Source organism: Capricornis sumatraensis, chromosome 11 (genome assembly GCF_032405125.1).
Source record: "Capricornis sumatraensis isolate serow.1 chromosome 11, serow.2, whole genome shotgun sequence".
In the NCBI taxonomy this organism is placed as follows: Eukaryota; Metazoa; Chordata; class Mammalia; order Artiodactyla; family Bovidae; genus Capricornis; species Capricornis sumatraensis.
This window is the reverse complement of record NC_091079.1, coordinates 86,748,243-86,765,064: the sequence shown is the minus strand read 5'-3', so window position 1 is coordinate 86,765,064 and position 16,822 is coordinate 86,748,243. Positions and strand designations below refer to the sequence as shown.

Here is a 16,822-nt window from a genome sequence, read left to right as displayed (position 1 = left end):
AACTTTTTATTGGGCAGGACACATATTAGTTGTCAAGATCACATCAGTGGTTTTCATTTTACTGTCCAGACCCTGAAGCAAGTTGATTTCTAGAGCATTACTAATTATTTCCGTTTTATCTTAAACAGGAGTATGCTGTGAACTGCCATGTCATCACCTGGGAGAGGATTATCAGCCACTTTGATATATTTGCCTTTGGACATTTTTGGGGCTGGGCCATGAAGGCCCTGCTGATCCGAAGTTATGGTCTCTGCTGGACAATCAGTATCACCTGGGAGCTGACCGAGGTAAGGAGGGGGCGTGGGCTGCTGTCTAGATGCTATAGTGTAGACAGTGTGTACGTAGGAGGGAGACAGTCCGTCAGTTAGCAGTCACGTAATCTATTCTCCAGCTCCTGTGGCATGAAACTATTTAAATCCCAAGGGATATTTTAAGCCTTTGTCAAACACACAGAGAAGCTCCTTGTCAGCTTCAGGCCTGCTCTGTCTCACAAGTCTTAAAGAAAAACAACTGGGATCAAGCTAAAGAATGTAGTTAAAATCCCAAACAACACAATTCAGTGGTAATGAGGACTTCCGCTGAGAAGTTAACAGGCGCTCCACCCACTAACTAGTTTCCAGTTTGAGATAAACAGAATTGTGGTGTTTGGGTCTTTATGAGTACATCCAGGACGCTTTGTAGCCGAAAATGAATTCCCAGTAGAGCTCAGCTATCTCAGTAATCAAAAGTTTATCTCATTTACTGAACTGAAGAGATATATTCTTGAAAAACTATTAGTGAAGTGACATTCGGGGAACTGGTTCATTTATTGTTCAGTTATTATATTCTTCTTAATCATTCCTAGGGAACAGAATTTGGCTGTGTGCACAGTTATTTCTTGATTATGATTATTTATCAGTGATTGTGCACAGGCCCGTCATTGCCCTGATGGTAACTTAGCGAGGGGGCTGGTTAGACAGTCACTTCTATTAACATGCCTTTCGTAGCCCCGGAGGCTGGAAGCCTGAGTTCGGGGTGTCCTCCTGGCTCACCGCTCCCTAGCCTGTCCCGGCTTCTCCTCGCTGCTGCTGGTTTGCTGGCTGCCTCTGGTGTTCCCTGGCTTGTAGATCACCTCAGTCTCCACCTTTGTCCCCACGTGGCCTTCTCCCTGTGTGGCTTCACGCGGCGTTCTTTCTATGACACTAGTCACACTGGATTAGGGGCCCGCCCTCCTCCAGGATGACCCCAGCTTGCTAATTACAGCTGCAGTGACTGCATTTACAAATAAGCTCACTTTATGAGGCCCTGGAGGTCAGGACCTCCACCGTATGGGCCTTAAGGGGGCCACGATTCAGTGCGTAACGGTGCCTGCCACTGTTTGTACGTCATCCAGAATCTGACCCGTGGCCTGGAAGGGCGGCGTGTACCCCAGTGTAACAGTGGAAACGAGCTCCGAGCCGAGAGTGGATCCAGGGATTGCTTGTCCGTGAGCACGCCCGTGTTTCTGCCCCTGTACCTCACACTCGCTCTCCGACTTGCAGGCGTCCTCAGGACCTCACCGCCGTGTGACCTGTGCGAGGCACTCGGCCTTCCTCACCTCCCTGGCCTCCTGCGCCTCCCTTCCTTTGTTCTCCGGCATCCTGTCATCCCCAAGTCCTGACGCCTCTTCTCTAGACACCTCTCCAGGCCATCCCTCTGCTCCCACTTGTATCTGATCTACTCTCTTCTTAGGTGAATTTCCTGTCTGTTCCTGCAGCACTGTCTATTTCAAAGTGATCCTTATAGACCACAGCCCCATCACATGCTTCTACTACAAACTCTTCCCTGTTTGTCCATTGCTCTTAAAGCAAAATCAGGATGGGGGGCCAGGGCTCTGAACAGCCTGCAAAGGCCGGTGTTAGGGTGTTAGCTGGCCCAGCTTCCCTGAGACCTCTCACCTGCCTTCTGCTTCCTGCCCTGCTCAGCTGCTATGTCCTTACCTCCCAGGAAGCCCTCCTCTGAGTTCTTCCCTCTCTGCCCTGCGTCCTCCGCTGGCCGGGCTCATGTTGGTGCCCCTGCAAGTAGAGCACAGCCCTTCTCCAGCCCTTCTCCTCTGAAACACTCGGCCCATGTTAGATACATGACAGGTGTCTCTTTTCTGCTAAACCTCATGCCTCCAGAGGGCAGGGCCCACGTCTGCCCAGTCCCAGACCCCAGGGCTCTGCCTCACACGGGCAGACGCCCCCAGATCCATAGTGAGTGAGTGAAGGTGACTCTTTCCAGCTCCCCCGACTCCTCTCTTTCTGGGCCGTCTCACCCCTGAACCCGGCACTCTCAGGAAAGGCTCCTCAGGTGGATGCCAGTGCTCCACATCCACTCCCCGGCAGAGTCCTGTTTCAGCAGGTCTGTGTCACGGGCTTCTGCAGAAGTTTCTCTCTGCCTCATGTGAGTTAATGCTCCATTTCATGGCTCTGACCCCAGAGTCAGTCCCAGGCGGTGTGCCGCCTGCCAGGGCTCAGCCCACAGCCCCTCACCCTCACACACAGTAGCTGTTCTGTATCTTCTCAGCAGCAGGCATATCAGGAAGACAGAATCCCTGTATTTGCGTGGTTTTGCAGTCTGTGCCAAGGGCTTTCTACATGGCACTAGTGAAAAGATCCCACCTGCTAATGCAGGAGATGTAAGAGATGTGGGTTCGATCCCTGGGTTGGGAAGATCCCCTGGAGGCGAACAGGACAACCCACTCCAGTGTTCTTGCCTAGAGTCCCACGGACAGACGAGCCTGGTGGGCTACACTCCTCAGGGTCGCCCAGAGTTGGATAAGACTGAAGTGACTTAGCACACCTGGGTGCAGTTTATGAAATGCTTTTGTGAATAGTTCTAATTTGTAGCATTTATTTTATTACTTCAGAGGTTTACAGTTATGGGGTTGCCTCTTTCCAGGCATTGTCTTTATAATTTCAGACCCTCTTAAAAGCGAGTCTTCATGCAGTACATTGCGCTGCTCTGGACACAGCAAACAGGTCCTTTGTTTTGGACTATTTCTGTAAAAGACTTCCATTCCACCCTTGATCTCACTGTGCCTCTTTTCTGGAATATCTTCACTTTCATCTCCATCTCTTGAAACCAGTCACTCCTGTCCTTAACCACCCCACTCCAGCCTGTCTCCCTTGCAGAAATCTGCCACAGTTGCCATCTCTCAGAATGAATCTCTTCAGTGTCTCTGCGGTTCCCATTTATGTCCCCATTGTAACACTTGCCACAGCTTACCTGATTCTGGGGTTCCGAATACGTGTCTGGTTCTGAATAAATCTGGCTTGAGATCAAGGACCTTGGTCCATTTTGTCTCACCACCTTGTATCGCTACATTGTGCTGCTGCTGCTGCTGCTGCTGCTGCTGCTGCTAAGTCACTTCAGTTGTGTCCGACTCTGTGCAACCCCATAGATGGCAGCCCACCAGGCTCCGCTGTCCCTGGGATATTGCTACATTGTAGGCACTTAATAAAAGGTCATCACTGCAGATCGGTTAGTGTGATATTTCCTGTTAAGCTAATTTACAGCTTACTGTTTTATTCAAATATCTGTAGACCATTTCTGAAATAGACAGCTTAAATTCTCAAGCTGCTAGTTTCGAGGATTCTGCCAGGGCTCTGTAGGCAGTTGAGAAAACTTTGCTCCCTTCCTTCTCCAGGGTCCAAGTTACATTGTCATGAGCCAGGGTGATTTATTGGTAGTATTTTTCAAGATGGGTCATCATTTCTTTAAAACCCCGTGTTAAAAATAAATTTAAAAAGGCGCTGTTTGGATTAGCAGTATGTGCAAACTGTCATGAAATAAAGAATAAGAGCCTGGTTACAGAAGTTGGTTTTATTTATTTATTTTTTTAATACATCAGTGAAACCTAAAATGTCAAGTTTGAACGAAAGAGCATACTGTTAAAAGGAATGTTATCTTTCAGGATGGTGCCCCAGGTTTGTTTTATTTTTCACAACCGTCATCTCTCGTGTTTCCCAGCTTTTCTTCATGCATCTTCTCCCCAATTTTGCCGAGTGCTGGTGGGACCAAGTCATCCTGGACATCCTGCTGTGCAACGGGGGTGGCATCTGGCTGGGCATGGTCGTCTGCCGGTTTCTAGAGATGCGGACTTACCACTGGGCAAGTTTCAAGTGAGTCGTCCTCCTCCGGGCCCTGCGTCACCGTTTCTCATGATGTGAACTTAACTGCTCAGTATCCCACAGCATGAGTGCGTTCTCTGATGACGAGGAATAAATTATACATTGGTCACTGGAGCTCAAAAATGGTTCTAAACCCAGTTTCGGGCACTGATCCGGAAAACGCTGAATCATTTTCGAGTTTCTCAAATCCACCCCCTCTTTTTATATCCTTATTCCCCAGCCTGCATTCCGACTCCCACGGCTGGATTGATGACTGCCCTGTCCCCAGGTTAACCCCTCTAAGCCTTCCGCCATCATTGCCTGAGAGATGGTCTCAGGACCATCAGAGCCATCACGTCATTCCCCTGTGATGGTCTCTCATGGGCCTGAGGACAAAGTCCACGGGCTTGGCGATTATAAGTAACCTATTTATTACGTGTCAAATTAATTTGGGCAAATGGTATAAGGGGAAGATTTCACAGTGTACTGGATCTGATTAACCAGTTTACTCCATCCCCTTCGCGAGTAGTCCTTTCTTTGGCCACTGACTTGAAAGGACTTTTTAATATATTTTGAGCAGTATATAATGTAACAAAATCTGTAGCAGTGCTGGATTTTGCTCTCAGCAGCCTTCATACACAGTATCTCATTTGAGCCTTACATCAACCCTAGGGGTAGACACACCACCATTCTCTTCATTTTAGGGATGACAGTACTGTGGTTTCAGTTTGGTAATTTGCCCTAGGACATTCACCTAGCAAGCTGAGTCTGAATTTGCATCAGGCTGCCTGGTTCCTTAAACATTCTATTATGCTTCCCTAATTTCGTACATTTATACTCAAATTCAGCTTGACAATCATTCTGTCAAGTTCCCAAGACATAAGCACAACAAATGAACAAAAAAGGCCCCCTGGTTTCAAGTTACATTAAACATGAAGGAATACAGATCAGGTTGGATTAACCTCTTCACCCCGTTAAGTGTCCAGGTCTCCATCACATCGTATCTTTATCCCCGTCTTTCTCTACCTCCTTCCGTGAAGTTTCACCATTTTCTAGTACAGGCCCTTCCTCGTTCTTGTTGATTTTTGGAATAGACTCTATTTCTTTGTTGGCCTTGTGCTGCAAGCCTTCTTGAAGGAGGTTTTCTCACCACAGGCTTGTTGATGGGCAGGTGAGTGGGTAAAGAAACAAACCTGGGTTCCCTTACCACCCCTTCTATCCCCCTCCCCACTCCAAGAATGAAAGGCCTGGTCTGTTTGTCCTTGCGCCTTCAGCATCTGAAACAGTGTCCAAGACCTGAAGGTCCTCGACATAATGTTCTTGTTGAATTAAAAACTCTTTACCATTAATTAAATGCTGCGACCTTGGATTTCGGCTCCCCTGGTCTCTCCCACGAGGGGACCAGAATCTGCCCCCAGCTCTGAGGCTTAGGAGGTGCGCCGGCATCAGCCAGTCCGTGTCTTGGAGCCTCAGTAGTCTCGTTTGTTGGACTGCTTGTTTCTATCACTGGAATATAAAATTTTTAATTGAGTGATAACCCAAGAAAGGTTAAAAAAGTCACGGTTCATCACCTGAAACTTAACCTATGCAGCTATAGGGCCAGGAGCCGCTATGCAGCTATAGGGCCAGGAGCCGCTACGGGTCACCTCCCGTACAGAGCATGTTCTGTGTTTTTCCTTGCGCCCCCAGGCTGGGGTAGGGGCGGTGAGCCATGGTGGGAGTTGCCTCATTGCACGTCCTCACCCTTCCTGGCCTGGCCCCAAGTCGCTGCTTTCAGCGTCCCTCGGCGTCTCTTGTCACCAGCTCACAGACTGTGGCCTGTGATGGCCCCGCGGTGGCCTGGCCTTTGCGTCGTACCTGTCCCTGCCGAGGCTCCCCGCCAGGTGTGACGCTCTCGGCGCCTCACCTGTGAACAGAGGCCGCTGGTGGACAGATGCTCCAACAGGAAGGGGTCTTTTGTTCTGGGTACTGGTTGTAAAATAGTCAGTGCTGTTGTTTTTCTCTTTTGTCCTTCCTTATCTCTTTGAATTTTCAGCGGAACTGCTCCTCTCCTTTCAGGGACATCCACACCACCACCGGGAAGATCAAAAGAGCCGTGCTACAGTTCACTCCTGCCAGCTGGACCTATGTGCGGTGGTTTGACCCCAAGTCTTCATTTCAGAGAGTGGCTGGAATATACCTTTTCATGATCATCTGGCAGGTAATTTTTTTTTCAGATGCTCAGAAGTAGGAGAAAAACAAAACCAAAATAAAAACCATCCATTGATTTAGGGTTCATGCTAGTTGACATTGCTTATCAGCTCCATGCGTTAAAAGATGTACTGTTCTACAGCTGACATACAGAATAATTCAGCAGTGATGCTGTTACATTTAAGGTCTTGTTTCATTGTGAAGATGTTTTAAAATACGGATCATTGAATTGCAAATTGGAAACAGATTAAAATTCCCTGTAAAAACCTTGTGCTCAGCATCTATCACCCAGTGAGTTAGGCATTGGATTGCTTTCTATCCATAGAACGGTCTTTTCAGGACCAAAGTAACAAATGTAAGGCTTTTTTTTTTTTAGTAGTCCAGACTCAGTGTTTGAGTGTTAAGATGGTGCCTCAGCTGTTACCACTTTAGGTAATTGGTAAAGCGCTAAATAAAGAAGCTCGCTGAGGGGACTGGAACCCCTTGGGGACCTGGGTCCTCTGGTGTGGTATCAGCAGTGGGGAGAGGCCCTCCTTCCAAGCAGACTGACATGATGCAGACAGCCTGGGGTCCCAGAAAGAGATTACCAAACAACTCTTTCCTGGAGGCAGCCTTTTTTATTGACCCTCCTGTTCACAGGTTAATTGTTCCACAGCTTTGGGAGAGTAGCTAAGGAAAACTCGTTTTCACCTGAATTGTCTTCCAGAATCTTCAGACATTATATTTTGAACATATGAACAACATACTCCCAACACAAGGAGAAAATTGGCTTGTGTCACTTGAAAGATAGTCTTTGTCCACAGAAGGATGTGGATGAGTAGGTATATAGTCACCATGGTTTGGGGAAGTCAGTGGATAAAATGGGCATAGGGACTTCCCTGGCAGTCCACTAGTCGGGACTTCACCTTCCAATGGAGGGGGTTGCAGGTTCAATCCCCAGCCAGGGAGCGAAGATCCCTTATACCTCGAGGCCAAAAAACTAAAACATAAAAAACAGTAGCAATATTGTAACGAATTTAATAAAGACTTTAGAAATGGTTTCCATCAAAAAAACTTTTTAAAAAGGAGGGGGGTTATATAAGTGGATGACGGTCAAATTTTCCCTCCTGGGGCAGTGCCAGGGCAGGGAGAGGTTCCCTTTGATTGTGAGGACTTCGGAAGGATTTGGATTTTCCTAGGATGGCAGAATTCCATGGCCCACTGTTCCCTAGACCGTGAGCGCTATGCAGGGGTCAGTTTCCTATACGTGGTGATGATGAGTAAACCGTTCTTATTTTATACCCTTAAAATCAGCACTGCTACTGCTAAGTCACTTCAGTCGTGTCCGACTCTGTGTGGCCCCATAGACGGAAGCCCACCAGGCTCCCCCGTCCCTGGGATTCTCCAGGCAAGAACACTGGAGTGGGTTGCCATTTCCTTCTCCAATGCATGAAAAGTGAAAGTGAAGTCACTCAGTCATGTCCAACTCTTCGCAACCCCATGGACTACAGCCTACTAGGCTCCTCCGCCCATGGGATTTTCCAGGCAAGAGTACTGGAGTGGGGTGCCATTGCCTTCTCCGAAAATCAGCACTATGATCCTCCAATTAAAAATAAATTTAAAAAAATCCCAGCACTGTGGGGAAAGATGCACATTTTAGGTCACTGAAGTGAACCTGCTGGTCCATGTGATGTATGTTTTTCTTTTTCTTAGTAAGTGTGCTAATCTTGGCTGTCCTGGGTCTCTGCTGCTGCACGGGCTCTCTAGTTGCGGTGAGGGGGTCTGCTCTCCATTGTGGTGCTTGGGCTTCTTGTTGCGGGGCCTTTCCTAGTTGCGGAGAACAGGCTCTAGGTGCACCAACTTCAGTAGCTGCAACACGTGGGCTGAATGGTTGTGGTGCCCAGGCTCAGTTGCCCCGTGGCATGCCGGACCTCCCCAGACTAGGGATCGAACCCGTGTCTCCAGCATTGGCAGGCGGATTCTTATCCACTACCACCAGGGAAGTACTCCTGTGCTCTTAAAGTAGTGACCTTTCCTAATCTCTGCTGCTCACTTCATCTGGAGGGGACAGGAGGGGCCTCTGGCCATGGAGCACGGATTTCCTGATAGACACGTTTTGTGCCGCCAGGATGGGTCATGTGTTGGCACTGGGTGCTGCCCTCAAGGGAGCAGTCTCACTGCCAGGTGAAGCCTGGACCAGCCCCCACACCCACTTTTAAGAGCTTTTCAGCCTTTCGTCAAAGATCTGCTTGGTCCCCGGCACGAGCTGAATGAGCCCATAGTCATCTCTCAGTCACGCACAGCATCTCAAGCTTTTTTTGGCTATTAAAGAGCCTGCTTCCCTGCTGTCAGATGTCTTTTCGACCTGGCCTGGTTTCTGTCCAGCTGCGAAGGTGTTCCTTAGCACAGATTTGTTTTCCTGATTTTGCTCTGGAAGCATCTCCCTCCCGACTGTCCCAGCAGCTCATGCCTGTGAGCCAGGTCACAGTCACATGAACCTGGAAACACGCTGAATGGCCGATGCCCCTCTCAGCACCCAGCACCTCCCCTGGACCCCTGCTTGGTTGGTGCCCATGTTGTCCTGGCTGTACCTGGGCTTAAATAGCAAACCCTTAAGAGACGCGATATATTTTCTGGAGATGCTTTGAACATTCCAGTTATTTTTAGCTATAGAGTGTCCATTGAAGGACTAGGTGCTCATGCCTTAGCTCGGAGCACCAGGTTGACTCACGCCTCCTTCTTTTGCAGCTGACCGAGTTGAATACCTTCTTCCTGAAACATATCTTTGTGTTCCAAGCCAGTCATCCATTAAGCTGGTGTCGAATTCTCTTTATTGGTGGCATCACGGCTCCCACAGTAAGGTAATTCTGTGTTAGCCTGACAGTCATTTGAACATGTTGACCTGCTTTGCAGGTCATTTTGCCCATCGTTTCTCCTGTGTAGCATTAAGGAGGTCATATAAACCAGCAGATTTTCCATGAGAATGTCATTCTAGACAATTATACTTCCAAGGGAACAAAAAGACTTATATATCCAGAACATGAGGAAAACATTCTGCTTCTCCAACCTCAGTAACATGAAGACCGACACCACCCCATTACATTCAGACCCCTTATGATCTTCCCAGCTATTCTTTTCCCCTGTGCTTGGTCACCAAGCTGTGTCTTTATGACTCCACGGACTGTCGCCCGCCAGGCTCCTCTGTCCATGGGGCTTGTCCAGGCAAGAGTACTGGAGTGGGTTGCCGTTTCCTTCTCCAGGGGATCTTCCTGACCCAGGGATCCAACCTGTATCTCCTGCATTGGCAGCAGATTCTTTACCACTGAGCCACCTGGGAAGCCCTTTTTGCCCCTGTAGCATCCTATTTAAAACAAAATGAGGAAGAGACATACTGAGGTATTTTTCATGAGATTATCAAAAAATGCAAACATTTTTACGGTGGATTGAAGTCATAAATGTTATTTTTAGAATGAAACTTTATTAGTTCCATTAGAGCCAGTTAAGTTAATTTCCTTTTTCAAATGTCTTTCCTGTGGTCCTCCAGGATAGCAGGGACAAGCTTGGGTGTTCACCCTCCAGGGAAGCTGTCATTGCCCTGGAGTCACGATTTATGAAGGACCCTAGAGATGTGCTGTTCACAGACTGGAGTCCCCCACACGGACCCATCCCAGTGAACTGCAGAGTGAAACACTTCCATCTGTTTTGTTGTTCCTGTTTGGAAAGAGCGATTAGGGTTTTATAACTAGTATGGCATCTCCGCATTATCAGTAGAACAATTGTTCTACATTGTTTCAGTAGAAACGCCCGAAGTCTGTGCACCGCTGATTCAAAGTAAACTTCTTTGGGAACTGAGGAATAATTTAATTAATTATTTTTAATGTGTGAGTGAACTACACAAGTAGAGGGTCTTGTTTGCCAAGGAGAGTGGGTGTTTTCCTTGGTCAGACATAGCCCTCCCCCCCCCCAGCTAGCACTTCTTATTGTCCTCATTCATTATTACAAATATATATTAATGTATACAGGAAGGTAACAGTTGGTACACCGCAGCCCTTAGGCACTTTATGGACCAGTGATCTGCTGAAATAGTTATCTCATGAATGCAGTTTTCCTTTTTGTGGGTTGGCACTGCCTTATCATAGTTAAAATTTGATTTAATCTGAGGCTTACTGTTATTTTCAGGAAAGATGAGCAGCAGTTCCTTCATAAAATTAGGAGCAATCAACAAATAAGTGGGGAAAGAAATCTTAGAAAACAGAACAGCAAATCACATGTGATTTATCATGAAATTTCCTTATTGTTAAATATTTCACAGCAAAAACTAGAGACTCAAGGAGAAACTAAAAATCCAGTGTTTGGGCTTTTGGAGAGCTCCTTAAAATTTTTGCCAAACTCTACGGGTTTTCAAACAATTCTTTCTTTTGTTTAAAAATTAGCCACTTTCTCTGTTCCTACATCACTTGAGGCTAAGGAGATGGTTGACAGGCATCTTGGAAAGATGGAAATGCTAATGGATTTTAGGTTCTAATGAGTCAATGGCAGGTCCAGAAAGAAGCGAAAACTCAGGCTTCAGTATCAATCATATATACTTACCAGGTCTCTCTTTTCCTCTTTTTTGGTTAGACTTTCATATGACTCTGCTTTGAGAAGATATTTGAGTGAATATTCTATTAGTCTAATATAATGTGCAGTATAAGGGCATGGATGCAGTTAGTAAAGTAGCTAAACTGGTAAAAGCAAATTAGGTAATGAAAATGTGAAGTTAGAGGAAAACCTGAATTCTTTACAGCTAGAATTCTTCACTTTGGGGTACAGACCCGATAGTTCATGGATGAGCTTTGGGCATTCGTGAACCCTCTGAAGTTTAATGCAGAATTTTGTGTGCATGTTTCATGTGTGAAAACATTAGCATTGAAATTATTTCAATTTTATGTGCCTTTATCATAGCTTTCCTCAGACCCTCAAAGGGGAGTCTGTAACCCCAGCCCTTACCCCGATGGTTCAGATGTCACCTCCCCAGGGATGGGTCGAGTTTCAAGGGCAGCTCTAAGACTCCCAGCCTGTGTTGTCCTATAGGCAACCTCTCCCACATGTGGCTACTGAGCACTGGGCGTCAGTCACCTTGAAATATTTCTGAGAGCCAAAATGTGTACCTTTCCTGCCTGGTTACAGTCAGCAGCCTTTGTCCTGGAGAGAGCCAGAGGAGACAGTGTAGCTGAGCTTCTGGAACTGCCTCCATGGAGAGAGACTGAAGCACCCACCTGGGGTGACTTTGGCTCGGGACTGTGGGAGTCTGCCTCTGAATCAAGACTGCCTCTGCCAATAATCTGGCTCTTTAAACCACCTCCCTCCATCCCAGTCCAAATTCTTAGCCTCTTACAGGAAGGTTTCAGCAGGCACTGGCTTCCTATTCCTTTGAATAGAACCAGACCAGGCAGCTTGAGTATGTGGAACAAGGCAGACAATTTTTATATTCACACTGTCAGAGTGAGTTAGTTCTGTATTGGCTTGCTGGTCTTCCAGAGGCTGTCAGTGAATTCTACCTTTGTTCTTTCAGACAGTACTACGCTTACCTCACCGACACGCAGTGCAAACGCGTGGGAACACAGTGCTGGGTGTTTGGGTGAGTAATCTGTTATCATTTGACACCACTTATGTCTGTAGATTTCTTGAGTTCTTTCTTGACCCTGCATTAAGTGACTTTCAGTGCAGTTTTATTTTTGTGTGTCTTTCGCTTTTAACATTCCTTTTTCTGATTTAAATTTAGATTAGTTAACTGGCAAGTTATAGAAAGAGGATGTAGAAATTATTTTTTTTAAAGACAGTAGGAAATCAAAAGATATTTTCCACACAGAATTGGAGGCCTTGTTTCCTGAAATAAATAAGAAAAAGGAACTGTTTGAATTCCCTCTGAAATCGATAGTAAGTTTGGGACAACATCTTGTGATGGGCTTGACCACGCTTCATGTTACTTTCACACCAGAAAGGGTCTGGTTTTATTGTCCCAAAGAAAACTAACATGTAGCCACATGGTCACAATTTATCGTCTTATTATAGATACAAATACTGTATCTGAATTTATAATTACTTAAATGACTTTAAAGAAAGCATAGATCATCCAGTTTTACCCCCAGTATTAAACGTGAAATGCTGTTCAGTAACTCAGGTAATTGCTTCCTCTGTACAACACCATCCACATCTCACCATGCCGTCTAGCAGTAGAAGTTCCAGAGACGTCCAGCACGTCTGTGTGTGAAGTTCAGTCACTCAAGGAGCCTAAATTCAGGACCTAATCTAGATTTTAAACTGAGCATAAAGAAAATCTGATGAAAACCACAACAGATTTTTAAACAGAATTTTTTTTCCATGTAATGCATATTGATAATGTAGAAAAGAATAAACTAGAGATCATCCAAAGACATCGACTTTTTAGAGATACTTGCTGCTTACATTACATTGTCATTCCTTCCAAACGTGTGTGTGTGTGTGTGTGTGTATCCAGCTCTCACCCAGATTCTGGAAGGGTTACTCAAGTTTCCCACCACCTTCTTTCAAAAGACAAAAGGCCTTTGTCACTGTTTCTGGAAAATTCTGTGATGTAAGCTGATTTTCCTATCCAAAGTAGCTTAAAGGGTAATAGGATGGATTCAGTTTCCATTGTTGACTGCTCTGGTGGGAGAGAGAATCTACATTTACCAGACTCCTTACATACTTTTGTCGCAGGAAGGCAGGTTGCCTTCTTACTGTCTTGTCCGAGGACTGGGGATCTTTTCTGCCTTTGAGCTTTTCCTCTGTCCCATGCATCTTCTTTCCATGTGCATTTTTCTTTTCACATTTATAAGTTCTTGCCACAGTCTTATTCTGCTGTGACTAGAGAACTCTGTCTAGTCACCTGTTGAGGAAAAAGGAGATGGTGGATCAGAGAGACAGGCAGTTCTCCCTAATCTGGTATCTTGAAAGTTTAATCCCTGTGGTGGGAGAAATAGCCAAGAGCTAGGCCAAAGGGTGGGAGCAAACGCAGAAAAGCTGCCCCTTACTGGAAAATGGTGAAAGAGGGTCAAATGCAAATGATCTGAAATAAATGCGAGGTCATTTGGCTGATTTAGGATGCTCTGTTGAGAATCAAGGACTCCCAGAATGGTGATATCAAGGTCAGTGGACCTTGAGATTAGTGGGCTGTGCTGAAAAACAGCAAGTCCCTCTTCATAAATCGCGCAGGGCGGACCCACCTGGAGTGTGAACGGGCAGGAGCAGCCTCTGTCTGGTTGGCATGGTGGGCCCGTGATGGTGCAGCAGGAGGCCTGGCCTCCAGTCTCTTCTTTGGTGTTTGCCTCTCGGGGGCCACCACCTCCCATCTTCTTTTCTTTCCTTCCTCGGGCTTCCCTGCCACCTTCATTTTTTTGGTTTCTTTCATCTTCTATCAAAACAGCAAACACTGAAATGTCTGACTTCCTTTAACAACTTTGTTTTCATCACTAAGTCGTGTCTGACTCTTTAGTGACCCATGGACTGTATAGCCCACCAGGCTCCTCTGTCCATGGGATTCTCCAGGAAAGAATACTGGAATGGGTCACCATGTCCTTCTCCAGGGGATCTTCCTGACCTAGGAACTGAACATGTGTCTCCTGCACTGGCAGGTGGGTTCTTTACCACTGAGCCACCAGAGAAACCCCTTCTTTAACAGCTGGTTGATGCTTTATAGTTTTCTTTTCACTATCTTTGGGATGACTTTGGCTCTATCACAGTATGGAGATGCAAGGGAACAGAGGTGAAGCCCATGTAGTGGGCACTTTTCTCCTTTGTAAGTGTTACACCCTCAAAAAGCTGGCATTAATTGCCGCTATATGTAATGAAATACAGACCTTCAATGTGGGCTCCACAGTTGTGCCATGGAGCTGAACTTACAGCCTTTGGTCCCTAAACATCCTAGGCCCAACTGAGACAGGACTCCATCCATCCGGAGAATGGGAACCCATGGGGAGAAGTCGAAGTGGGGGAACCTCTTCTGGTTACTACATCTTCGTGGGTGTCAGGGCCAGATCGAGGTGGACAGATTGCCCAGGTGTTCCTGTGAAACTGTCTTCATCTTCACCTTTCTCCCCCTCCTCTCCCCATTATAATTGAGTTTCTGTGCCTCCAAAGGAGAGCATTGGGCTGGTTGATGAAGAAAAGAGGTTGGATCCCTTGGCCCTGGAAGGAAGGCTTCCAAGCTGTGGCTGTAACAGGAGTGAGCAGTCACCTTTCCTCCTCTGGCAAGTCCTTGGGTTGGATCTCCAGGGATTGGGTCAGAGCTGCTGGTCCCCAGGGCCCAGGCCTGGAGCCCGGCTGCTTCTGAACTGCCTCACCACACTGGCTTCCTCTCCCGAGTTGTCCCAGCCCTGCTGTGACCTGAGACAGTAAGCGTCTGCCTCTGCTCCTCTGCACATGGCGCTGTCCAAGGGCAGTTCCACGTCGGCACGTCCGTCTCCACCCTCGTCTCCCGTCTTCTCCGTGGCGTCTGCCATCTCTAGACTGTTTTCTTCCTCCTACAGCAGCTGCCCTGCAGGTTTTCTTCCTCCGTTTCTGCTGCGTCTCAGTCTCCTTTGCTGGCTTCCCTGCCACCCCTCTCCCCTCCACAACTTCTTGTAATTATGCTGCAGTTCTTCCAGGCTTCTTCTTAAGGGTAGACACAGCATGCAGCTCAGTGTCCTTACAGGAGGAGGGAGTGTTTGGAGGGAACGGACAACTGGAGGAGGCCTTTCCTGCCTCCTCCACCTTCCCCAGCACTCCCAGGCCACCATCATCTTCCTGCCGACCTTTGCTCACAGCCTCTCATACTGCCTTCCCTCTGGTCCACACGCATCTCTGTTTCCCACCCTCAGCCCTCACATTGCAAGGGCAGCATCCTTGCCAGGTTCCCATTTCCTGTTTCCAGTGTCTTCTCCTTCATCCCATCCTCCTCCAGACTGACCACCCTTTTTCCTGCTGCTCCCTGCTCCCTTGCTCAGAAACACCTACTGACAAGCCCCAGTCTTCTGCAGTAGTCACAAATTTTTTTCAGCAACCGAGTTCTTTTTCTCCAATGATATCTTCCTCCAAACCCTGATATACAGCAAAACAACTGAGCAGGATCGTTCTGGGCGTGCCACCCAGGACCCTCCGCCCCCTTCTCCCCCTCTCCATCCTGCCCCGGGGCTTCTTAGGAAGTCCAGATGTTCCATGGAGCACAACTGAAAGAGTTCCCTACCTCCTTAAGGCCCAGCTCAGCGCTCACTTCCTCCCCAAACCGGAACCGGAACTCATCTGAACCGGAACTGGAACCGCCTCCTGAAGTTCTGCAGTGGCTCCTGGCTCCCTGTGGGATTGTATCATAGTTGTGTCCCTTGTATACATGGCTTGTTTCCACTGGTAGAGAGTCAGCTCCTGGCCGCTGGAGAGTGACCTATCTGCGCCCCAAGCTCTCGTGGCCGAGTGTTTTGTGCAGCTGCAGGGCTGCATCTGTAGGACGCACACAGGCTGTGGCATCTTGAGAATCCAGGAGCAACCTGTGCTACAGATAGAACAGTCTCTGCTCGAGGTTGACTTGTCTACCCAGCTCACACACACCAGGCCGAGAGCTTTTGTGCCCCGGTTTCAATAAGACTGTGACACATTCTTGTTCTATCCGCCGAGGATTTCCTGATGCCGGGTTCTGCGTTAAGGTCATTTTTATTTATGAGGGGCCAGCCTCACTCCAGGCAGAGGCACCTCAGGCAGCCCAAAGTTGATTTGACTCCTGCCTGTGAGAACCCACTGGTCATAGCAAACACCCTCTTCCAACACCCCAAGAGAAGACTACATGACCATCACCAGATGGTCAACACTGAAATCAGATTGATTATGTTCTTTGTAGCCAAAGATGGAGAAGCTCTATACAGTCAGCAGAAACAAGACCGGGAGCTGATTGTGGCTCAGCTCAGGAAATCCTTATTGCCAAATTCAGACTTAAATTGAAGAAAGTAGGGAAAACCACTAGACCATTCAGACATGACCTAAATCAAATCCCTTATGATTATACAGTGGAAGTGACAAATGGATTCAAGGGATTAGATATGATATACGGAGTGCCTGAAGAACTGTGGACGGAGGTTTGTGATATTGTATAGGAGGCAGTGATCAAAACCATCCCAGAGAAAAAGAAATGCAAAAAGGCAAAATGGTTGTCTGAGGAGGCCTCACAAATAGCTGAGAAAAGAAGAGAGGCTAAAGGCAAAGGAGAAAAGGAAAGCTATATCCATTTGAATGCAGAGTTCCACCAAATAGCAAGGAGAGATAAGAAAGCCTTCAGTGATCAATGCAAAGAAATAGAGGAAAACAAAAGAATGGGAAAGACTAGAGATCTCTTCAAGAAAATTAGAGATACCAAGGGAACATTTCATGCAAAGATGGGCACAATAAAGGAGAGAAACAGTATGGACCTAACGGAAGCAGAAAATATTAAGAAGAGGTGGCAAATAGATGGGGAAACAATGGAAACAGTGCAAGAATTTATTTTGGGGGGCTCTAAAATCACCACAGATAGTGAC

The 16,822-nt window shown here is 47.1% G+C and overlaps 1 protein-coding gene across 1 annotated transcript in view; it reads left to right on the top strand.

Annotated features, from left to right (window-relative positions):
- Positions 1-16,822, top strand: part of PTDSS1 (phosphatidylserine synthase 1) — a 71,879-nt gene that overhangs the window by 38,917 nt on the left and 16,140 nt on the right. The window contains exons 5-9 of the mRNA XM_068983549.1: positions 129-287; positions 3,973-4,124; positions 6,171-6,312; positions 9,030-9,142; positions 11,836-11,901. Coding sequence (XP_068839650.1) covers positions 129-287; positions 3,973-4,124; positions 6,171-6,312; positions 9,030-9,142; positions 11,836-11,901 — 632 coding nt within the window. The remainder of the gene's footprint in view (positions 1-128; positions 288-3,972; positions 4,125-6,170; positions 6,313-9,029; positions 9,143-11,835; positions 11,902-16,822) is intronic.